This window comes from Tamandua tetradactyla, chromosome X (assembly GCF_023851605.1).
Source record: "Tamandua tetradactyla isolate mTamTet1 chromosome X, mTamTet1.pri, whole genome shotgun sequence".
Taxonomy (NCBI): Eukaryota; Metazoa; Chordata; class Mammalia; order Pilosa; family Myrmecophagidae; genus Tamandua; species Tamandua tetradactyla.
Window position 1 is genome coordinate 107,066,988 of NC_135353.1, and position 25,260 is coordinate 107,092,247.

The 25,260-nt window shown below is 40.9% G+C and overlaps 1 protein-coding gene across 4 annotated transcripts; it reads left to right on the plus strand.

Annotated features, from left to right (window-relative positions):
• The first annotated feature begins 1,269 nt into the window (after positions 1-1,269).
• VSIG4 (V-set and immunoglobulin domain containing 4) lies at positions 1,270-24,397 on the plus strand. Of its 4 annotated transcripts, none has more exons than XM_077146217.1 (8): positions 1,270-1,434; positions 7,984-8,340; positions 8,868-9,149; positions 17,659-17,721; positions 18,267-18,344; positions 20,912-21,016; positions 23,261-23,282; positions 23,612-24,397. In XM_077146217.1, the coding sequence occupies exons 1-8, from the start codon at positions 1,380-1,382 to the stop codon at positions 23,847-23,849; spliced, it is 1,200 nt and encodes a 399-aa protein (XP_077002332.1). In that variant the 5' UTR covers positions 1,270-1,379; the 3' UTR covers positions 23,850-24,397. The 4 variants fall into 4 exon arrangements, with proteins under 4 accessions (XP_077002332.1, XP_077002334.1, XP_077002335.1 ...); XM_077146219.1 differs by lacking the exon at positions 23,612-24,397 and adding an exon at positions 23,487-23,562; XM_077146220.1 differs by lacking the exon at positions 8,868-9,149.
• The last annotated feature ends 863 nt before the right edge of the window (positions 24,398-25,260 follow it).

Here is a 25,260-nt window from a genome sequence, read left to right on the forward strand (position 1 = left end):
GTTTTTCCATCAAATGGAAATGCACATAGTGGAATCTTTTCCTTTCTCTTCTGTGTTCTGTTGACCTTCTTGTTTTTCCCCTGATTTTATCCTTCTATGGCCTTCTCAATAAGGCCTCCAGGAATAGGATTAAACATCCTGAATCAGTTGGGCCACACTCTAAGTGAAGCAATTTTATCAGAAGTCTTATTTACAATGAGCTTACACCTACAGGAATAGTTTCAGAACTTGTTTCTCTGGAGTATTACTCCAAACCACCATAACATGTAGAAGTGATAATGTTCCTCACTGTATAAGCCTCCTATGACCAGGGCTTCTCAAGATAAGCTTCAACATCCGTTACATTGTTGTATGAACTTGTTGAATATATTTCTCTTTTTGGAAGTGTTTATATTTTCCAAGTGCAGTAGAGTGTAATTTTAGGCAATGCTAAGCCTAAAATTAGACTATGGAATGAATTAATCACTCTGGGGCCTGTAAAGAGGAGGGAGTTTTAGAGCAATTGAGTTTTCCAAGGAAATTGAAAATCATTTATCCTTAATTCAACTGAACAGAGTATAACACTATCAAGCCAATGGGTTGGTGCACTGGAAATTAGGCTTAACTTTCCCTTAAAGGAAATAAATAACAGATCCCTCATGAAAAAGCATGGGGAGCATTATTAGGGTTGAATAGTCCCTTACCACCAGAGAGGTGGTACTTCTGAAAAAAGTAATTCAATAAGTTTTCCCAGCATGAAATATAACAGTATACTCCCCATAACATTCCTAGTCATGGGCTTGCCCAATAGTGTAAGCCTTGATGTCTACAAAGCCCTTTCACATACTTTAGCTTTAGTACTCTGAGATCCACAGGTGCTCTGCCCCTAACACCCTGTCTCTTTGCATTGACTGAATATGCAGAGGTTAATAGTAAGACTGTTGAATATTGCATAGGCCAGTAAAGTTGATGTCTTCTTCCTGGGCCCACCAGAAAGAAAAATACTCCCACACTGGAATGAGCAGGTTCATCCTGAAAGTGGCCTCCCAACCTCTGAATCTTGCAGAAAAGAATCAAAATAAACACAGCCTGGGAGATCAAAGATCATAAAACCCAACTGACTCCAGGGAAAGTCAAGTCAATACTCTAACAAGGGGAAGGATTGCTTCACTCACCCTGGAACCTCAACCTAGGGAGGGGAGTTAGGGAAGGGGAAGCACCCCATGTGACTTGTGCTAAAATAGGGAAGGAAGGGGAATGTGCTATGGGACTGGGAATTTGAGTGAGAGATATAAGGAAGGAAGAGAAGTGACCAGTCACAGACACTGGCAGCCACCAGGAGTTCATGCCTCTTTGATAGCAGAAGGCTGGAAGAAGGGACAGAAGTGGCTCTGGCTGTGATGGGGCTCTTACTGGCCCTGCTGCTCCTGGGCCACCTAACAGTGGTCACCTATGGTAAGGCAGCATGTGGGGGGGGGGGGCGGTCTGCCTGCCATTGTTGGCATGAGCAGAAGGCCAAGGGTTTGGGTTTGAATGCCTACTGAGGAAAACCTGGTAGGTAGATGTTCTTGGCCAATGCTGCAAGCTCTCAGCTTTGGGTGGATGGGAAGGAGGTAGTTTAAAGACTGCTAAAGGATACAGGAAGGAACTTGAATGGGAATTGAAACGGATCTTCTTATGGCAAACATTGGCATGATTATCTAGTACTTATCGTATCTCAGGGATTTCAACAAGGCTACAAATGCCACCCAAACCCCTCCTGCATTTCCTGCCTCTCACTCAAAATTTTACTATTAGACCTTAACCCCTCTGCTTCAAGGTTTCGATCTCCATTAAGATATACAGCCTGCAAAGAAGGAATGCTATCTAAGAGCTAGGTGAGACTTTAGAAGTAACCGATACTCATCTTTTACTATTAGTAACAAGTTAGAAATGTCAACTGTTAGAAATGTCTTCTTTAGGTTGAACTAAATCTTCCTTCCTGTGGCATTCATCCAAAGGCCCCAGATATGCTTCTGAGCACCACACAAAACATGTTCACCCTCTGCCTGGCAACAGATCTTCAGAGGTCTGAGGACAGACACCATGTACCTTTGACTCTTCTCATCCCCAACCTAAACAGCCCCAGCTCCTTCAACTGGTCTTCACAGGTCTTGGTTTCTTGCCTCCTTCTGGACAAATTCACTTTCCTGTTTACATAGCCCAGTTTTTCTGGTTTGTTTGTGGAAGTCCAATGCTAAACATATATCTCAACAGAAGTCTGACTATTCCATTAGTAGTAATATTTCCTTGGATCCACATCCACCCTCACTTATAACCCTGAGATATGAGTTGGCCTTTCAGGAAACTAAGCCTGGGTAATAGCTAAGTTTGATCCAACATAGGGTAATGGGGTTTGTGCTGCAACCCTGCCTGTTCCATCTCCTTGAAGGAGAAGTCTGGGTGGGTATTAGCTTGTCCTTGTGGGGTCAGAAGAAACCAGCCTTCCACAGCTGGCTCAGCTTAGACCACTCTATCCTGGGACTCTGTAATACAATAAACTCTAGAACCTCAGATCCAGAAGAGACCCTGGAAGTCATCTAAAAGGGAAAAGAATTTTCTCTTCAGGCCACACAGGGTTAGTAAAATAGTCAGTGCTCCTGAAAACAGTATTCTTTATATAGCTACAATAGTTTCATCCTCTAACACCTCTCTGCATTCTCTAAATCCATTGTTTGAATTGAGTCTTGTGGTGGCAAGGCTAGGGCTTGGGGGAATATTTTGTAAATGTTAAATTTAAATCATGTGCACATGTTTGTGTGTGTAAGAGTGTGTGCATGCACATACATGTATCTTGTTCCCTCCTCAGCCTGTGAGCTACTCTAGCCCTAGAAACAAGACTTATATTTGTGGAGAGGGTCTTATACTATAGACTTGTGACTCAGGATAAACTGAATGGCCAGTAAAACCTTCCTTTTCCTTAGGCTCCAGTGCCCTCAGCCCATCTGTATGGTGAGGAGGTTGCTGGCCTTGAAAGGTCCTGTTAGCTGGGCAGCTCTGTAGAAGTGTGAGTTCACTGTTAAAAAAAACCCTTAGGGGCCAGAATCAACTATCAGTCTATCCCTGTGGGACTGAGACACATGTTAAAATTACCATAATAAAAATAAATCGAGACCCGGGTTCAATTCCCAGTCCATGCACCCCCACCCCCACCCAAAAAAGAAAAGAAATCAGGGGTGCAAGGGTAGTTCAGTGGTAGAATTCTCACCTGCCATGTGGAACACCTGGGTTTGATTCCTGGCCTATGCACTCCCCAAGCAGACAAGCAAACAAACAAAAAACCAAACAAGCAAAAAAATTCAACAAATGGTTCTGCCATAGTGGGATTCTCACATGGAAAAAGAATGAAATGTGACAACCGCCATACAGCATACAAAAAAAAAAAAAGAAAAAAAAATCATGACATTTGCATTTTATAAACATCTTCAACATTTTAAAAACATTTTATAAAAATCTGTTTTCTAAGCTAAAACAGCCCAGAGAGTGGAGTTGTGGTCAGAAAGTGGCCAGATACAGAAATGAGAGGAGAAGATTCAGAAAGGGACCCAGAATGGGTTCTAAAAGGGGCCCTTAACCAGGAAATTGCCTCACACCTTTGGTTTTCTAAATTCAGGTCTCAGGAACAGAGTGGACCCTAGATATGTCCCCTCTTTCTCAAGTCAAACCCTCCTTAGACAGAGTCCTTGGAATCAATATCCAGCCCTAATCTATCTTTTCAGGGTGTTGATATTTCAGGAAAATCTAAATCTTCCCTGAGGAGGTGGGAAGCAAGGCTCTGAGTTTCTGGAACAAGACTGCTGGCTGCCTTCTGAATATTCTTTTCCAAGGCAGTCTAGGGATACTTTCCAGCCTTAGGACAACATCCCTTAAACCATGTCAGGTAGGCCCTGGTGAGGGGTTGCTGTTTTCAGCCGTGACTTGTGGTCTAACAAGGCAAGAAGACAGTGTAGTATCTGAAGACCTGTATTCTAGGCCTCTAGGCCAAGTTTTGATCCTGTTACCTGTGTGGCTCCAGGTGAGAATTTTTCATGCTCTGAGCCTCAGTTTACCCATATATACCATGAGGAAATGTGAATAACGAATAACTTGATTTTGTTTTGGTTTTGGTTTTGGGTTGGTTGTTTTGGCATGGGCAGGATCTGGGAATCAAACCCGGGTATCTGGCATGGCAGGCGAAAATTCTGCCACTGAGCCACCATTGCACTGCCCAATAACTTGTTTTTGAAAGCCCTTCCAGCTCCAACTTTCAAGAAGTCTCCAAATCCCACCCTGCCTGGTACCTCAGCCCCTGTTATACCAAGAATATACCTTTCTATTTTGTTATTTTGAGGTATCCACAAAGGGCAGAGCATGTTCCCAGGAGGTGGGGCTTTTCTGAAATGGGTTTTTCCTATATAATCTTCCAGGAAAGTCAGGCATGTTGCTTAATTCAGCCAATATTTCACATTGGCTGCCAAGCCAGCCCTGTTAACTGGAAGCACAGGCTGCTATGTCCTCCCTGGTTGCTCTGCAACTCATAGATGACCCTTTACCTTCTGTGATGGTTTGGAGCTGTGTGCCCCAGAAAAACATGTCCTTAAACTTAATCCATTCCTCTGTGTATGACCCCATTGTATGTAGGACCTTTTGATAAGGTTACTCAGTTCAGGTGTGGCCCAACTCAATCAGGATGAGTCTTAATCCTGTTGCTGGAGCCCTTTATAAGTAGAATGAAATTCAGACAGGGAGAAAGAAAGCCATAGGATCAAAAAACTGAAGATCAAGGGAACCCAGAGAGAAAGGAAAGGCCAAAAGAGGCTATCATGTACATTACCATGTGACAGAGGAGTCCAGGTCCAAGACCACTGGCAGCCAACCCCAGAATGCCACAGTGTTTGGGGACAAAGAATCACCTTGATGATGCTTTGATTTTGACGTTTTTCTAGTCTCAAATCTATGAGCCAATAAATTCGTATTGTTTAAGCTGACCCATTGCATTGGTATTTGCTTGACCCGCAAAGAAAACTAAAACACCTGCCCATAATTTAAGTAGGTTCTATTAGGCTGGAGAGGGTGACTTCTTGACTTCTCATGTACCAACTTGTCATTCAGGTCATTATTGAAGTCGATACTGATACAAACAAATGAATCTGTCTAACCAGGGAAAGACAGATTAAGCACGTCGCAAGATAGAAAGAATCAAGACTAATATGAGAAGTTTCACTTTGGGCATAGGACAGGACTGACATTTATGTAATACCTATTGAATGCTAACCTCTATGCTAGGTGCTTTCAGAACTATGAGCTCATTTGAGCTCCGCAATAATCCTCCGTCCTATTGATAATGATCTTAAGCTCAGAAGGGTTTTGTAATTTGCCCAAGGTCACAAAGTAAGGCATACGATAAGCCAGACCTCAGACCTAGATTGGTTTTATTTTTCCTACTATGCCATCCAGTCCTTTACTACCCTCTTGATCTTACTAGGTGCTCTTATTAAGTGCTTCTCTAGGCTCTCTGGGCACCTTAGGGAGAATTGGAAGGTATAAGTCAATGTTGGCATATTTACATTCTTTTGGAGATCAGGGAACATGAAGAAAAGAAAATGTCCTCTTTCCTATGGTTCTCTGTGCCTATCATCCACTTACTTTTTATGGTACTAATGAAGATGGAGGAGGAAGAGAAGAAGGGAGAAGGAGAAGAAGAATAATAAGAAAGAGGAGGGAGGAGGAGAGGAGAAAGAGGAGGAGAAGTAGCAGGATGGAAGAAAAGGAGGGATGGAGGAAAAAAAAAAGAAACCATTTCATTTTTGGAATTTAGGTCACCAACTCTATCCAGTTCCCCAAATCTTGGATGGGAGAGTCAAGCCTGGCCTACTTCCAGAAGTGATTTTCAAGATTGGAAAACTGGGAATGGCTTGTCATATACTTGACCAACTAGAGTGGGGATCCCTAGTAAGTTCACAGAGAAGGGAATGCAAGCCAGCCCTTGCACCTCCTCTGAGATCAAAGGGAAGACATGCATACTCACAGATAAAGGCATTTACAGCTTTTCCAGATGTCCTTATAGTAAAATGCTGCTTTGTTGCTCATGAAATGAATATGAGAATGCTTTCCTGGGGATGGAAGGGAGGTTGGAAAGGGTTGGACAGAGATTAATAAGAAAGGGTCCACTAACTGAAAGGTTCAGATGGTCTTCATGAGGCTTAAGGCTGGTGTGTTTGTACTAGTGTGTGGCCAAAATAAAATGCACGCACATTGATGAAAAGCCATATCCACATGCACATTAGAAGAATTACATGTCATATAGCATGGTAGAAACCACTACCTGGTGGAACACCATTACCAGAAAGTACATTTAATTATTTAACATCTGTTTCTATTGCAAGCTATGCACAGAATCCTTCAGTATTGTAAGGTCCCTTAAAGAATAGTACTGTCCATGCCCCAAACAAACTTGAAATTTCCCCAAACAGATCAGCCCATCCATAGACAGCTATGATTAATTATAAAGTTCGTTTTTAGGGCAAATCAAGATCTTGCCCATTCGTGGGTCTGAATTTTGCTCCCTGCCATTATGAAACACTCCAGGGAGTATATGGTGGACCTAGCAATGAGGGCATGTGTTTCTTTCCTTCCCTTCCTTCCTCTTTCCTTTCCTTTCATTTCATTTCCTTTCCACTCAAGGCCTTTATCTTGGTCAAAATATGCTGTTGGTATTCTAAGAGTCCTCGGTAAGGGCACATTCCAGAGTCTAGACTTTAATCTCCACATTGACATAGGCCCTGGTGCTCAGCAAAACATTCTGGAAGCTAGAAAGCATGTTCTTGCCCCATACAAAAGGCATCATCTTCATCTGCTTGACTGAAGCCTGGGAATCCTGGTCTGAATAATAAGTTTTTATTTGAAAATAGCTCACACTTTGAAACGATCTCTTCTAAGAGAGCCACCAAGATATTCTTGAAATATATACCTCTACTTCTGGCCCCAGTTAAATAAAATACAAAATCTTCAAAGTATGAGCTTATGGATGGAAAATTTTGAAGGTAGGGAACGGTATCTCAATACCACCAACTTTTTCCCCCTGGATCTCCTTTCCCAGCATGCCAAAGAGCAATTGCCCTTTGGTCCTACCACATCTTTAACATATCCTGTCCCAGTATTTTGCTTGGACTCTTTTTGTCTGCAGACAAAGAATGCACAAAATCAAAACCCTCTCTTTTCCCCCTCAGACTTCAATTTTCCAATGGATCTTTCCTGAGGAAACAAATGGGAAATAAACAAAGAAAAGAAAGAAACCAGAAAAAAGTCAGGCTTATGAAGTGCAGGTTTCAAACATAACTATAGCTGTTTCTCATGCGGGGTTCTACCCTCAGTCTTGCCCTTTACCTGGCCCCTTCTTCTTATTCAGAACAGAGCTTGGAGTTGGGGTTCCAATCGCTCAAGCTTTTTGAGGGAGCAATGGGAGACAAGCAACAAGTCCAGTTCTTGTTGAGCCCTGCAGCCTCCATATTTCTCCAGGTCTCTATTTACAAACAATGAAATAGACCAGATCCAGATGCTTATTTTTTGCTACTCCGTCTCTTTGGGAAAACGTTGACAGAAAATTTTCTCATGGACCTGTAGAATACTAGAGTTTGACAGAATTCCTGAAGATCATTTCCATCTTAAACTTTTCTACATTACAGATGAAAAAATGGGTCATTCATGGTAGTTGGTGATTTACCTAGGTTCACCTCACAACAAGGTAGTGACAAGGAAAGGACTTAAAACTCACAAAAGCTAAACAAAGCTAATAGCTTTCCACTGACTGGTTCTGATTAATGTGAAGGCTGGCAAAGAACATAAGGCCTTAGGGACTCTGAAAGTGTGATGGGGGATAAGTTGAGGGGGTTTTCTCAGAAGACTCTGGAGGCCTACAAATGCTATGCAAGATCACAGGTGGGTGTGCCATCTATGTCTCCTTCCTTCCTCTCTTCCCCTCTTCAGGCCTTCCCATGCTGGAAGCTCCAGAGAGTGTGACAGGACCCTGGAAAGGGGATGTGAACATTCCATGCACTTACAGCTCCCTTCAAGGCTATACCCAAGTCTTGGTGAAGTGGCTGGTACAACATGGCTCAGACCCAGTCACCATCTTCTTGCGTGACTCCTCTGGTGACCATATCCAGAGGGCAAAGTACCGGGGCCGCATGCATGTGAACAAAGAAGTTCCAGGAGATGTGTCCCTTCAACTGAAAACCCTGGAGATGGATGATCGAAGCCATTACATCTGTGAAGTCACCTGGCAGACCTCTGTTGGCAACTCGGTGGTGAGAGATAAGAGCATTGAGCTTCGTGTCCAGAAACGTGAGTTACTGTGGGTTTAGAAGAGCACTGACAGGCAAAGACTCCATAGAGGATTATAATCCTAGAAGCACCTCAGGAATCCTTAGCCCTTTGTTTAATTGTATATAGGCTCCCTTCAGTTATATGTGCTAATCAGAGCAAGTGGACAAGCAGAAGATAATCAGGGTCATCAGGATTTAAGAAGTGTTGGAAATGGAATGGTCCCTGGCCTTCAAATCTCCACCTCTCCAAATGGCACATAAATTCCAGCATTCATAGCCTGGTTTCCCTACTTGGGCTCAGGACCCTAAACCTCATAAAATGACAAATCTGATCAAGGTTTTGGAGAGAAGATAGATGCCGAGAGAAAAACATCTAATCCTCCAAAGGAAGCTATTTTTAATAGCATTGCCCAATTCCTTTCCTCCTTTCCAAGTCAGGAGCCTACTTAACTCCCTTTGCAGATATATGCAAAACCCTATATCCAGCAGGAATGACTCAGTCTTGTGTTCCTTTCTAAACCCTCCTCTCTTGTCTGTCCTTTGCAGTCTCTGTCTCCAAGCCCACAGTGACAACTGGCAATGGCTATGGTTTCACCGTGCCACAGGGGATGAGGATTAGCCTTCAATGTGAAGCTCAGGGTTCTCCACCCATCAGTTTTGTTTGGTACAAGGAACGGACTAGCAACCAGGAACCCATCAAAGTGGCAGCCTTGAGTACCTTACTTTTCAAGCCTGCAGTGGTGTCTGACTCGGGCTCATATTTTTGTACTGCCAAGGGCCGGGTTGGCTCAGAGAAGCGCAGTGAACTTGTGAAGTTTGTGGTCAAAGGTGAGCAGCCCTCTGTCCTGGGGAACACTTCAATGGGCCACCTTGAACCAGGTACCAGAGACACCTTATGATAGTACCCTCAACCCAGAGAGGAGGAACGAGGGTGGGGGGTGGGGGTGGGGGTGGTGTGAGTTCCCTGACAGGAAATACTTGTACAGTCACAAAGGCAAATAAAATTTGGAAGACTGGTGATAATGCTTGTTTAGTCATAGTTTAAGCAGATAATGATGGTATAGGGAAAAAAGTAGCATTTATTAAGTACCTCGTATTTGCCTAATACTATGAATGCATACATTTTCTCATTGAATCCCACAACTGTCCCATGAAATGAATATCATTATCTTCATTTTACAAGAGGGAAAACTGAGACTCACAGAGGGAAACTACTTGCCCAGGGCCTCACAGTAAGGGAGTGCAAGTTGGGATTTGCTCTCAGATCTCATGATCTTTCCACTAAGTCAGATGGTCTTTTTTCTTTTTTTTTCTTGCATGGGCAAGCACCGGGAATCGAACCCCGGTCTCTGTCATGGTAGGTGAGAAGTCTGCCTGCTGAGCCACCATAGCCTGCCCCTGATGATCTCTTAAAGTTGAATTCTATACCAGATGTTTTACCCTGTAGATGCTATCTTTATTTCTTTATTCTTTTTGTGTGGTTGTTTTGGGTTGTTTTTCTTTTGTTTTTGTTTATTTTTGTTGCTGCTTTTATTTTGTTTGATTAAGTTTGGTTTTGCTTTACAAAATAAAGCCCTGATCTCTACATATTTCCTTTAACTTTGCCCCTTCTGCCTAAAGCCAAATGTAAGTCCTGGTTGAGGTCTCCGTGGAGACAGGCTGTGGTTAATTAAGGTCTGATTCTGTTCCTTACAGCACGTTCATAGGCGCACTATGAGCTATATACATAGAGACTGCAGGCTGGGGTTTAATTGAATGGCCCAGGGATGACTTGTCCAGATGAATCTTCTTCCCTTCTAAGAGATCTCTTTGGAAGTGGATACATTTATCCCAACAAAGCTGCAGTACCCAAAACATGTTAGGAACTGACAACTGTTTGGGAAATACACTCAGAGCCTCCTGAAAAATATTGCCCTCTTGTAATCCTCCTTTTGAAGGAGGGTGAGCGAATTGGCTCTCATCGCTCGGGTTAGGAGATTGATGTTGGTTTGAGACTTTTGCATTTGCCTGGATGCATTTGTTTCTCAATGCTGAATTGTAGTGAGGATTTGTGTGCTGTAGGTCTTGGTCTGTTATTTTTGGAGGGAACAAGGGAAGCCTTATCTTGAGAGATTTATATGGACCTTGGTCCAATTTTCTTGAGAGCTGATAATCTGGCCAATCAGAGAGGGCAAGGTATGACCAGAAAGTCCAAGAATCTTTATAAAGAGACAAGATGTTCTCATATTTCCCTGATTTAATTCCTGGTTCATCTCAGGACCTTGCTCACAGCCAACCAGTTTGCCTATTCCTTATTAGTTGGTGCTTACTGGCAACAATGCTGTTAGGCAGTGGTCACTATTGCCTCCTATTAACAGGTTCAGAGAAATTACACAGTTACCTCAAATCCCACAGCAAGGGCATGCACAAGCCAGATCTTGAACCCAAGTCCTTTATTTACATATAGTTTTAATTCTTCTTCCAATTGATACCTCAGATTGCTAACGATCTAACTTTGCTGTGTCCTTTCTGAGTTGACCCTCACATTTTTCACCATTCCTCCTCCCTCACTTAAATTAGTTCACCTTTCACCTCCTTCTTGACTCTCAGTCTTCCACTTTCCCCTGTTCTCTGCACCAAGATACTGTTTCTTTTTGCCTTTTTGCCTCCCTCTCCACTTCAATGTGGCCCCATGAGTCTTGTTCCCTGCTTCATCTCTGCCCAACATAGGTCTGTGCCCCTTACCCCTCTGCCTCACGCTCTGTGATGGTCCTCAGTTCTGGGATTGTGCCATATGCCATGCAGTGTTCATGCTCTTGGACTGCTGAGCTCTGCTTCTGAAAAAAAAAATAAAGCACACACACACAAAGTATAAACACAAAGGACAGAGGTGCATTGCATCAACTTTAGTTTTATGCTCTGAAATCTCTACTGCAGGTCTCCATGCTGTTTCCCAATCTGTGTGCTACTGTGTCCCATTCCTTATGGCAGCTGTTCAGAATATTTTCCAACCTATTTCAAGCTCCCATACCAGCTCCCAGAATATGAAGTCAACTCCTCCTACTTTGAGAAGATCCAAACCCTCTTCAGATGTGAATTCCATCAACCGCATTCCTCCCTGCCTTGACATTTCTCTGCCCATTCCCTCTTGGCTCAGAATAAAATATTCTTTGTCCCTCTCCTACAGCAAACCCTCTACCAGAGCTCTTAACCCCAGTTACTCCAATGCCTTGCTCCGCCTGTTATCCCCCACTTGAACCTAATATATATGCACATATGTATGTATATTATTTTTAAAATCTTTCTTTCTGTCTGCCACACCATTTTTCTCTTTTGGCCACTAACCATCTTCTGAAGAAAGTATTTTTCACTAACTGCCCCTCCCAGTTCTACCATAACATATCCTTGTAAACTGGGGTAATCATTTACCTTTGAACCGCCAAAGTCCAAGGCCTCCATTTACACTCTCCTACTCAACATCTCTGAAGCAGTTGATCCGGTAGGCCACTGGTATCAGTGACACCACTCTCTCTTGTTGTTCTCCCAAGACGTCTCTGACTGGCCCCTCTCAGTCTTCTTTGCTGACTCTTCTTTCATTAATTATAGGTGTTCTCAAAGACCTGGTTCTTACTTCTCTCTTTTGTTTCTATAGTCTTCTTTCAGAGAATTTTATTCACTTTCAAGGCTTCAAATATCACCTCTAGACTGATGACCCCCCAAATTAATAATTTAATTCCAGTTGTTCTCCTGATTGCTAGATCCCAGTGTCTAGTTACTTTACGGACACTTTCACTTCTAATCTTGGCTTGTTCAAAACTGAACTTACCATTGTCTCACCAAACCTGTTTCCTCAAACATGTTCTGTCTTACTAGTCACGCAAGTCAGAAGACACAACCTTATTTTTGACTCCTCCTCCCTCCTTCACCTCGCATAGTCAAATAATCACCAAGATCACCAAGTTCTGTAAATTCAACTCTACTGAATCAGCTCTCTTACCAATTTCCTTCTTTCTCTTCTCACCCTCTGCCTTAGGTCAGGGTCTCATCATTTTTTACCTCAACAATATCAATAGCCTCCAAATGCTCTTCCCATATACATTCATCTTCCTTCACCAAACCACCCATTTGTTCAGCATTTATTGAGTACTTATTTTAAGTCACTAGATTTTAAAATTCAAAAGCTCAGAATCCTACCTATCTTGTTCATGGCTGTATCTCTGGTATTCAATAAAGTACCTGGCACATACGAGGCACTAAATGAATATTTATTAAATGAATGGAGAGAATATGCTGCTCCTTCACCTTCAAAAATCCCATCACACTATTGTCAAAAGAATTTCCCTAAAACTTAGATTGTTTCCAACTTCTCAAAAATTTTGTGACTCCTCATCAACCTCTCTACCACAAGAACAAAGCCCAATAGCCCCTATTCTGACCCAACGTATATATCCAGCCTTATCTTCTACTGTACGGTCAATCTTCATTAGTCACATATTCTGTATTTACTAATTTGCCTACCTGATAAAATTTATTGGTGACCCCATCCATAATCAGTACTTTTTGTGGTGATTCAAGGACCACAAACTGGTAGGAGTGAAGTGGTACCTCATTACTGTTTTGAGTTGCAATTCCTTAATGATTAATGATTTTGAGCACCTTTACATGTGCTTGTTGGCCTTTTGTGTACCTTCTTTGGAGAACTGTCTGTTCAAATCGTTTGCAAGTTTTTAATTGGATTGTTCTGTCTTTTTGTTGTTGGGTTGTAAGAGTTCATTTAATATTCTTGGTATTAGAGCCTTATCATATATGTAATTTGCAAATATGTTCTCTCACTTAGTGATTTGTCTTTTCACTTTCTTGATAGTGTCCTTTGATGCACAAAACTTTTAATTTTGATGATGTTAAATTTATTTTTTTTAGTTGCTTGTGATTTCAGTGTCATATTTAAGAATTCACTGCCAAATCCAAGGGCATGAAAATTTTCACCTGTATTTTCTTCTAAGACTTTCATAGTTTGAGCTTTTACATTCTTTCGGTTAGGCCATTGATTCATTTGAATTCGTTTTTACATATAATATGATATAAGGCTCCAAAATAGTTTTTTCATATGTGGAAATCCAGTTGTCTCAGTACTATTTATTGAGAAAACTTATTTTTCCCCATTGAATGGTCTTAGAACCCTTGTCAAAAATCAATTGACCAAAAGATCTGTAAATTTATTTCTGGATTCTAAATTCTTTTCCATGAATCCGAAAGTCTATCATTGTGCAAGTACCACACTCTTTCAATACTATAGTTTTGTAGTAAGTTTTGAAATTGGGAAGTGTTCATACTTCAACATTGTTCTCCCTTTTGAAGACTATTTTGGCTATTCTGGGTTCCTTGCTTTTCCATGTGAATTTTAAAGTCACTTTGTCCATTTATGCAAGAAAAGAAAAGGCTTTTAGAACTTTGGTAAAGAGTGCATGGAATCTCTAGATCTGCATCAATTTGGGGAGTATTGCTTCTTAATTTTAAATCTTCCAATTCATGAACCCAGGGTGTCTTTCCATTTCCTTCAGTCATCTTTAATTTCTTTCAACAATATTTTATAGCTTTCAGTTTACAGGTCCTTCAGTTCTTTGACCAAATTTGCTCTAAAGTATTTTATATTTTGATGTGATTTTAAATAGAATTGATTTCTAAATTTCATTTTTGGACTGATCATTGTAGTGTATAAAAATACAACTAATTTGTGTGTGTTAATCTTTTAGTCTGTAACTTTTCTGACTTTGTTTATTAGCTCTAGTAGTTTTCTTGTCAACTATTTGGGATTTTCTATGTAGATGATCATATCATCTGACATATAGACTTGCTTCTTCCTCTTCAATCTGCATAACTTTTATTTCTTTTTCTCGCCTAATTTCCCTAGCTGAAATCTCCAATTCAATTTTGAATAGAAGTTATCAGGAGTGGATATCTTGTTTGTTCCTTGGGAAAAATCGGTCTTTTACCATTAAGTATGATGTTAGCTGTGGTTTTCCATAGATGCCCTTTATCAGGTTAATATCATTTCCTTGACTATTTTCTGTGCATTATTGAAAGTAAGGTATTGAAATTTCTAAATATTATCACAGAATTGTCTATTTCTCCCTTCAGTTCTGTCAGTTTTTCCTTCATGTATTTTTGGGTTGAGTTGTTAAGAGCACATATGTTTATAACTGCAATGTCTTCCTGATGGATTGACTCTTTTATAATTACAAAATTTCCTTTTTTGTCTCTAGCAACTATTTTTGTCTTAAAGTCTATTTTTCTCATACTAGTAGAGCCACTTCAGCTATATTTTTGTTACTGTTTGCATGGTATGTCTTTTTCCATCATTTTACCTTCAATTTGTGTTTTTTAATCATATGCATGTCTCTTGTCCACAGCATATAGTTGGATTATGTTATTTATTCATTCTGGCAATTTATGCCTTGTAATTGAATGTTTAATCCATTTATATTTAATGTAATTCCTGACGAGGTAGGATTTAGGCCTGCCATTTTACTATTTGTTTACTATATGTCTTAAGTCTTTTTTATTCCTCTATTCCTCTATTAATGCATTTTTTATTTTAAAAAGATATTTTCTAGTATACCACTCAATTCTCCTTTCATTTATTTTATTAAATATTTTGAGATATTTTCTTAGTGCTTGCCCTGTGGCTTAATTAATAAATTGATTCTTAATTTAGAACCATCTAGTTTAGATTAATTTCAATAGTATACTAAATTTTTTCTCTTATGTAGCTCCAATTCCCCCTATTTTTTGCTATTATTGTAACAAATTACCTCTTTATACATTAAAATCTTGACGGATTTATAATTATTGCTTTATTCAGTTGTCTTTTAAATCAGATAGGAAATAAAAAAGGAGTTACAAGCAAAAATCACATTAATACTATTTTTATATTTACCTATGTAGTTACCTCTACCAGTGTTCCTTATTTCTCTAGGGTGATTAGATTTACTATTTACTGATCTTTCACTTCAGCCTGAAGAACTCTCAATATTTTTGTAGGGCAAATCTGCTAGCAATGAACTCTCTCCATTGTTATGCTATAATATTTCAATTCCTCCTTTTATTTATTTGTTTATTTATTTATTTATTTATTTTGGGTGCATGGTCTGGGAATCGAACCACATGAAAAGTGGGCATTCTAACCACTGGACTACCCATGCACCCTCCTCCTTTTATTTTTGAAGGATAGTTTTGTCAGACATAATTCTTGGTTGACAGCTTCTTTCTTTCAGCCCTTTGAATATGCCATCCAACTACCTTTTGGCTTCTATGGAATCTGATGAGAAATTAACTGTTAATCTTAACAAGAATCACTTGTACATATTGAGTTGCTTCTCTTGCTGCTTTCGAGATTTTATCTTTGTCTTCGGATTTTGACAGTTTGATTATAATGTATCTAGGTGTGGATCTCTTTTACATTAAATTTATTGTGCTTCTTGGATTTGTAGATTTTTTTTCTTCAAATTGTGATGTTTTCTGACATCATGTCTTCAAATACCCTTTCTGACCCTTTCTCTCTCTCCTTTCCTTCTGAGACTCCCATTATGCATGTGTTGATTATCTTGATGGTGTCCCACAGGTCTGTGAAGCTCTGTTCATTTTTCTTCATTCATTTTTCTTTCTCATATTGAATAATCTCAAATCACTTATCTTCAAATGCACTGATTTTTTCCCTCTGTATGCTCAAATCTGCTGTTGAGTCCCTTTAGTGATTTTTTCCTTTCAGTTATACATTTGAACTCCACAATTTCTATTTAGTTCATTTTTATAATTTCTGTCCCTTTGTTGGTTTTATCTATTTGTTGAGACTCATTCTCATTCTTTCTTTTAGCTCTTTGTCCATGGTGTCCTTTAGTTTTTTGAGCATATTTAAGACAGTTGATTTCAAGTCTTTGTCTAGTAAGTCCAATACTATGCTTTCTCAGGAGTAATTTCTATTGATCATTGTTTTCCCTGTTTAATGGGTCATGCTTTCTGGTTTCTTTGTATGTCTTGTATTTTTTGCTTGAAAACAGAATTTCTTAAATAATATAATATGACAACTCTGGAAATATGTTTCTTCCTTGTCCATAGAGTTTTTTTGTTGTTGCATTTTATTGAAGTGGTTGTTTATTTTTTAGTGACTTTTCTGTATTCATCATCATGTGTGGCCACTGAAGTCTCTACTCAGCTTAGTGATCAGCTGTGATTGGATGGAGATCTCCTTAAATGTCTGGAACCAACAAATCCTCCAGTCTTTACCAAGAAACTGACTGAGTGTTGAGGCATGCCTTCAGCACTCTGTCAGACACTTTACAATTTTTCCATGACCTTCACATCCTGTTTATATGGACCTCAAGAATAGCCAGAGCAAGAGCTTAGGGCCTTTGCAGCTCTTTCTTGAGTTTGCTCACAGCCTTATCCATATGTTTGTGTACTTCTAAATACCCACAAAAATGTCAGAATTTTTCAAGGCAGAATGGACATCTCATTCTTCAGCTTTTTGTTTTAAGGTTTGTTTTGGTTAGTCTATTATTTCGTCTAACTGTCACTTCTTGCTGCAGACAACTGTGTGACAAAGATCCTTCTCCTTTCTTAGAGAGAGGCTTTCTGCAGTCAGTGACCCATAAAGATAAGCCTTTCCTGTCAGGTTTTAGGGAACCACCAGACTGTTTAAATAATGACAACTGTTTAGGAATGAAGCCTGCTATGCTCCCCTTAGTATCTGAAATTAGGATTTAATTTTCAAGGCTACTGCTGAGCTAGGAAAAGAGAATAAGACTAAAATTAGTTTCAACTCCTCAAAGCTTGCTGTTTTTGCTGAGATTCAGATGATTTTCCTTTCATAAATGTTGTGAATTTGCCTTCGGTTAATTTCCAAAGTTCTGCAAAATTTAATTCTGACAAATTTTGTCCAGTTATTTTAGTTGTTTTTATGAAGTGATAAATTTTCAGAAATTATTACTCTGCCATTTTAGCTGATGTCACCCACTACCACCTCTTGGTGGATACTTCCCAGATTCCTTTCAAGAGAATTAATCACTAATTTTTAGTTATAATTTAGTCAAAATAAAATTATTTTTTCTCATCCAAGCTCATGGATCCTCTAGACAGATTTCCTGGGGAATTTATAGCTCCTGAGTTAAGAATCTTACCTTAGATTGGTGTGTGAAGGATGAACAAACAATGTGGAACTTATCAGTCTCTGGAAGGAATTGCTGAGACAGGTCTATTTATGGGCCTGACTGTCCTTTACTGTTTTCCCAGTTTCCCTAGAGCTTTCAACTGTTCACTCAAGGGTGCCAGCATCCCTGACTGGGCTCCCTTTTCTTTGCAGACTCCTCAAAACCACTCAACACCAAGACTGAAGCATCTACAATCTTGCCAACCTCCTTGAAAGGTGAGTTTTACTGGGATCTGGGGAATAGTAGAGTTTCAGAATGGAGTCATGGAAACCATGGGAGAAACCCCAATGCCAATTGATTGGGAATTACAAGGTCACTGGAGTCCTCAGAAAGAGCGTGGCAGTAAAGGAGTAGAGACTAAAAAAAGATAGGAAGGAGTTAAGGGTGGTAAAGATGTCAAATCTTGAATATACATTATTATTATGAAAAGTGCTGAGGCAAAAAGGAAGGAGGGAGAATGCTCATATGATAAAAGTCAGAAGAGGAAAAACTGAAACTTCTGTCCTGCCCCTAGTGTGACTTCCTATGTGACCTTAGGTCTATTTCCTATCCTTTACAGGCCTTCTCCCCTCTCCATCCACAACAGTAAGAAACTAAGATACTTCACTTCATAGTACTAGTGATTACTGACACTGTTAGGTACTTTGGAAAACCCAGCACAGAGCCCTAGAGAAAGCTCCAAACCTTTCCCACCCCTTCCCCCATCCCAAAATTCCTGGCCGGAAGAGAGGCCTCTGACCCTAGTTCTCTGTTGCCATAGCAACATCTACAATGAACCTATCTTGGAGCAGAACCACTGAAGTGGATGCCTACCTTGGGGAGACCAGTGCTGGGTCAGGTAAGGGTAATATCAAGATTTCTTTCCTTCCTTGTTCACTCTGAGTTTTGTGATCAAACTTTCCACTATATACACTGTTCTATGAAATTCAGCTCTCCAAATGATTATCTTTTGTATGCCAGGAGTTGGGTGGGGGTAAGTCTAAGTCGATAGGGACAGAGCCAGATCCAGAGACAAGCAAAATCAATGTGGGAAAATGGAGAAAAGCAGATGTATTCTTTTTTATCCAACAGTTATTACCATTTTTGTACAATAAGAATTTGTGCAAGGTCCTAAGAGATGGTCTGAATATCCAGAAATCAGGCTGGGGACACAAGATAAAGACAGACTCAAGTCATATTTTGTTTGGAGAACATTTTTGCTGCCCCTCAGTTCCCAGAGAGTCTAACTTCTCCTAAATATGGTCAAGCCTATGACAAAATTGTGGTTGGTTCCCTTTCCTATAGTAACATTGAACAATAATAAGGATGGGTTCATGACTTCTCAGCTTTCTGAAAGAGACCAACAATAAGCCAAGTAAAGATAATGTAAGTTTTTTATTGGAATCTTAACCAGGGCTCTCTAAACAGCTTGCAACTTATTTCTGAGGCCTCCAAACTGTCTAGACTTTTCAGAGATCCAAACTGTGGATCTGACTGTGTTTCACCTGAACTGATATTCAGCTGGTATGCACTAGTATGACAAAGTTGATTGTTAAAATAATGAAATACTTTCATATCAGTTGATAACTTGTTGCTTACCTGAATTTCCTACGTTTCTTATTATCATTTGAGCTATGATGGCTCATCCACCGGCACTCTCCAGATTATTCCATAGTCCCATAACAAAAATGCTAATTCCTGGCACAGTAGGGTACCTTTTAGACCCTGTTCCAGTTCTAGAGTTGGCATCACTTTTTATTGGTTGGTGCTAGATAGTTTGATGATTCTGACTCTTGCTCTCATTCTCTGGTGATGCATCATTGAGGGTGAACTTCTAAATATCTTTGTGCCTCTCACCTAGTTGAAGAACTTCTTGGATATCTCTCAGCACATCCCAAGCTTGCCCTTTGTGTCACCTTTGCATTGCTATCATTGACTTGGAGGCATTGGCCTGGATTCTATAGCTCCATGTCTCTTGTAAGGTAATACTCATTGTAAGAAGGGAGGCTAGAAGATGCCTCTTGGAGAGTTGGTTTCAGAAGGTAAAAAGATAACCTTAGAGGAAAATAGAAGTTCTCAGAGGCCAGGGCTGCACCTACTACTTCTAAGGTTTTTCACTACGGACCCCTTCCAAAAGAAGATCTTTCTTCTTTAATCCGTATCTTTTAACTTAGATTCTCCAGCTCTAATCAAGAGTTCTGAGGACCATAAATCTCTAGGAAAAAACATCTTGGAGTCTGAGAACAAAGCCAATTGCAAGAGCAATTCCTAAGGACACTGGGATTCCTTTGCCTCCTCTTTCCTAACTCCTCATCTTACTCCCTTAGTTTCAGAATATTACAGTTGCAAGTACCTTTAGAGAGCACCCAAACTTTTCATTGAACAGATGGGGAAACTGAGGTTTAATGACAGTTAAGGATTTGACTGTTGTAGCAAATTTCCACAAACTTCAATACAAAACAGTACAAATTTATTATGTACATTTCTGGAGGTCAGAAATCCAACATACGTATCAGTAGGCTAAAATCATGGTGTTGTCTTTCTGGAGGCTCTGGAGGAAAATCTGTTTCTTTGCCCTTTCCAACTACTAAAGGTCATTCCCATTCCTTGTGTCATGGCCCTTTCCTCCATCTTCAAAGCCAGAAACACAGCATCTTCAAATGTCTGACTCTGACCTCCTCTTCTACCTCCCTCTTCCACTTTAAAGACCTGTGTGATTAGATTGGGTTCACTGAATATTTCAGGATAATATCCATATCTCAAGGTCAGCTAATTAGCAACCTTAATTCTACCTGCAACATTAATTCCCCCTTGCTCTGTATACTAACATATTTACTGGTTCCAGGATTAGTATGTAGACATCTTTGGGGGTCCGTTTTTCTGCCTACCATGATCACACAGCAAATAAATAAAAGATACAAACTTGGAAACCCAGTCCAGTAGGTTCTTCCATCCTTTAGACATGTTTGGGATAAGCACTGAAGAAGACCTAGTAGAAGTGCATGATAGAAAGAAGGAATCTGGGGACTTGGCCATAGATTATGTAGGAGAGAATCTTTGTGGCTAAAAGTAACTTGTCAGAATTCATTAAGATAGCATTTTGGTAAAGCTGGGAGGCCATGGTACTACTTTTCTAAAAAGTACTTTTCAAAAAAAATCCTGTTTTGGCCCCATTAAGAGCATGGAGGACTAGCTCAAATGCCTAGGCCCACTAACCAGTGGTTTTGATAAAAACTGGTTAGACATGGCCTCTATTAAGTTTCTCTCCTGAGCCTGAGGATTGTTTGTCTCACTGACTAGCTAAGAAGTTTGGGTGAAAATGAAAGATGGAGAAGAGAGGCCTAGGCTGGGGTGACTTGATGCTTAAGCCCATGTTTCTGACCTCATTTTCAACCACATACCTCCTGGTCTTATTTTGCCTTCTAGTAAAAGGCCTGCCTCTATTTGCCATCATCCTCATCATCTCCCTGTGCTGTGTGGTGGTTTTCACCATGGCTTATATCATGACCTGCCGGAAGACACTCCAACAAGGTAAGTGATGAATATGGCTGGTTGACTCTTGCTCATTCATTCTGGCTGCATATTTGAACATATACTCTGTATCAGGCACTGTGTTAGGCACTTTAAGGAGTCCCATTTTAGTTTGGGAGTGGGAGTGGGGATGCTTGGAATCAGAACTGTAAGCTAACAATGACAATACAACCAATGGAAGTTAATTCACAAATCTTTGGTACCCAATGTAGTACAGCCATTCCTATAATGGATTGCATCATAATGATGCAAGAGAAGAAGTCACAGTTTTTTCCCTAAACTTACCTACAAGTTATTTAGGAGATTCAAGATGGAAGCATGGAGTTGATCAATAACAGCACATAGAAATAAAAGCTAAACTCTAAGGATTCAAGGCCTGAAGAAGACAATTAATGCTAAAGGAATCCAGAGGAGAAGAGGGTCAGTTAGGGTTGGAGTTAAAACAGGAAAGGCTTTTGGAATGAGGTGGGACTTAATACAGGCCTTGGAGGATGAAAGCAGTTTGGAAAACGTTAATATTCCAGGAAGGAGGAACTTAATGAATAAATATATAAAATCATAAAAGATGACTGTGAGTAGGATCATCAATAAAGAAAAGTCAGGCAGACAAGCAGTGGGGAAATACAGAAGAAAAGAAAAGCTCATTCTCGTTTATAGAAGGCCTTGAATGCCAAACTAAGGGATTGCTGTTTTGTTCTCTTGTTCTTACAAAGACTCCAAAATCAATTTTTTTGAAAAGGGGAACAAAATGATGATGATGCAGCTGCCAGAGCCATTTAACAACTATGAGCCACAGAGGAGGAAGAAGGGAATTAGGTTATTTATTTCCTAAGAAAAATGCAGCCACAACTCAATGTCCACTGCATTCACCATTTTGCCTTTACCTTGTCTCTTTACATGAGTAACTCTTACTCCCACATAGTCTGGTTTCTCCAAACAAAGAGGAGAGGAAAGCCTTAAGTATCTCCTTCTCAGGGTCTCAAGTATAAGCTTTGGAATTGGCCAGTTGGCATGGCCATGTCCCATGAGGCTTAACATGGGGCTAGACATAATTCAAGTGGTCACAAACACCTGGGAGTACTAATAGAAAAGCATTCATCATAGTCTTGATGAAGCTGAGCATAACAGTAACCATATCAGATCCCTTTCCTCTCAGAAACCCTACATGGATCCTCATGACTCAGAAGAGAGAGGGTAAAATGTAGTATGCCATTCAAGGTCCTCTGTGATGTGACTCAAGACCATCTTGTCACTATCCAACACTTTCTATACCTATACTTATCTCCAGTTCATTTAGTCAAACAGGCAAACAGGCTTTAAACTTCTTACCTCTATGTTTTCTCTTTTCCTGGAATGATGTCCCAGAATTCTAGCTGCCTTCTACAACTCTATAAAGGAAGCAGCCTCGGGGCATCAATTCCATTTAACATATACTTACTAAGTACCTATTATATGTCAGGTGCTAGGCATATACAGATGAAAGGGATATGGCTCCTGCAGAGTTCCCTGACCAGTGGGGGAGTAAGGCACAGAAATACAAGACTCTACCGCACAGCAGAAGGCCCATGGATTGCCATGTTTGCTTTGTTGTGGCTTAGTACATGCATTCCCAGTTGTATTCCCTCAAATGTTAATAAGCCTCTAGAGACCAGTACCAAGAGACATCCATCTCTGTACCAGGCTAAGCCTCTGGGTCTGCGTGGAATGTCAGGTATTTCTCAGTGGACACTAGAGGGCAATAGTAACCTATTCCAGGGCCTTTCTTGGGTGCACAGTAGAGATGAGTATATTTGAGAGTTGCTTGGGCCATGGCCCTGACATTGGACCAACCCAGCCCCCTCTGCATGGGGCCACAGCCCAAGCCACTCTCAAATATATTCACATCTACCCTACCAAGTTCTCTGCCTGCCAAATTCCCCACAAGGGCTCTCGGGGGATCTTTCATGAGATTCCTGGGTAGAGGGGTCCAATTCCTGTGCACTCCACCAATACACAACAAACCACCTCTCCAGCCCAATGTCCTGAGTCAGATTTTGCGAAAGAGAATAGTGGCTGAGTTACTTCTCCCGAGAAAACTGCATCTCTGTGTTTCCATTGCGCCCCTCTCCCATTACCTCATAGTTTTTGGAAAGCTGAGACATCTTAACATCCCCCTTGCCATCTCCTTTTCCCTCACTAGGGTCAATGCTTGGCCCTGTCCACTCCCCATGGAAACTTCTGACCTAATTCCTCCTTCTTTTCTAGAGCATGTCTATGAAGTGGCCAGGTAAGATAGTCTCTCCTCTTTCATCTTCTGACCCCTTCCCTGCCCTCAGTTCTGTTGATCACTGGTAGAAAACATGGAGGTGGGGTGTGGAGCAGATGAAATCCCAGATCAGAGTGCTTCGGGCTCAGAACACAGCTTTCTTTGCTCTCTGAGACACATTCCAAGACTCTGTCTTGGTCCACTGAACATAGGATAATTCATCAGCCCCTTGTAGGTGAAACCCTAGATGGCAAGAGAGGGTCACTTGGCAAGAATTGGGGCAGAAGGGCAGCAAACCACAGCTTTGACCCTGAGGTCCCTCTCATGGATGGTGCATTTTTGGACCACAGAATGCATACCAGAGAGGCCCGCAACTGTGAAGAAACCATGAGGGTAGCCATCTTAGCGAGTGGCTGCTCTAGTGAAGAGCCAGATGCCCAGGTTCTGAGCAATGACTACTCCAATGAACCCTGCCTGTGCCAGGATTACCAGATCATCGCCCAGATCAACGGTGACTATGCCCGCCTGCTTCACACAATGCCACCAAATTTTGACCTTCTGGCCATGGAGGGCAAGCGCATCTGCTAAAAATGCCCCACTAGGCCAAGGCATGCTGACATAATTAGCTATTTAGCCTCTGTCTTCTGCATGGTCCCCTTCCCCACTACTTCTCTTCCTGGCTAGACCAAAGATTCTGCCCTGCCAATATTAGTGCCCTTGTAAGTGACTGGCTTTGCCTGAAAATTTGCTATATTCACCTCCAGCAAGCTGGCTGCTAGATCTGGCCTTAGTCCATTCTGGCATCCCTGCCTGGAGCTTTTGTGGCCTGTCTCCTTCCTCCTCTCCCTGGCTTCTCTCACAGTACCGGAGGGAAATACCTCTAGTACTAGGACTTGGTCATCATGCCACCAGGCACACTCAGCTTTGTTATCTTAACACTGGAACACCTGAGGGAGGCTCAGCTCTGCCAGATCAATGGATCAACTGTATCCGGAACACTTCCATTTTTCCAGGACCAGACAGTTCTTAATTGAGATTGTCAGGTCACAGGCCATAGGTAATTTCTTCCCCTGCGCTATTGGTCTAGTTCCTTGGTATTCTTTTGGTGCTCAATAAATATTTACTTATGATAGCAACCTCAGTTGTGTTCATCTTCTCTCAAAGTACAGCTGGACTTACCAAAAGAGATTGAAGTGAGACCAGTTGAGATGGTTGGGATCCCTGGAGGTATGGATGACACCTGTTTTTTTGGTCTTTTCCTCTCTACCCATTAACATCCACCATCTCACTCCACAGGTGGGCCCAGCTGAAACACAATGAATCTCGGCAGCATTCTTCATAGGTCCTCTTCTCTACTATTCTGCCCTTTTTACAATGTGCAATGAAGGGCAGAGCAAGGAAGTCTGAAGTAAGAATGGGAGTTAGGTGTGTGTGTGTGTATTTGTGTGTGCCTTTAAATCAGTCTCCCAAATGAGGACTAATTTTGGCCCAGGTCTATAATGTTTCCTTCCCCTCACATAATTCATGTCAAACCAACTTGCTATGTTGGACACTGCTATGTTGCCATTTCTGGTTCCAATTCTGTCCAAAGGTCAGCTCAGTTTTCACCAGGAGCTGTTCACTTTTGGGATGATTTCAGTAGTCAAAATACTACATGAAAGAGAAGAGGAGGAGTTTTCATTTTCACCACCACCCAACCTGCCAAGTCCATGATCAAACCCTCACACTTTTTCAGTCCCACATGGAAAGGATCAACTTCTTCCGCATTGTGCTTACAGTCCGCTAAAACAAGGCCCCCACCCAGTGGAAAATTCAGCTTCCCCTATGAAACAACTCTGCATCCAGACACCACACATTTTTAAAATATCCATTATCTCTTCCCACTACCCTAATAAGAACTAACTCCTGGTGTTGGGAAGAGAATCTTAATTGCATTTCCATTGATAAAAGAAACCCCAAATCCAGAGACTCCCATCACCCATCCAGAGGGTTACAGATC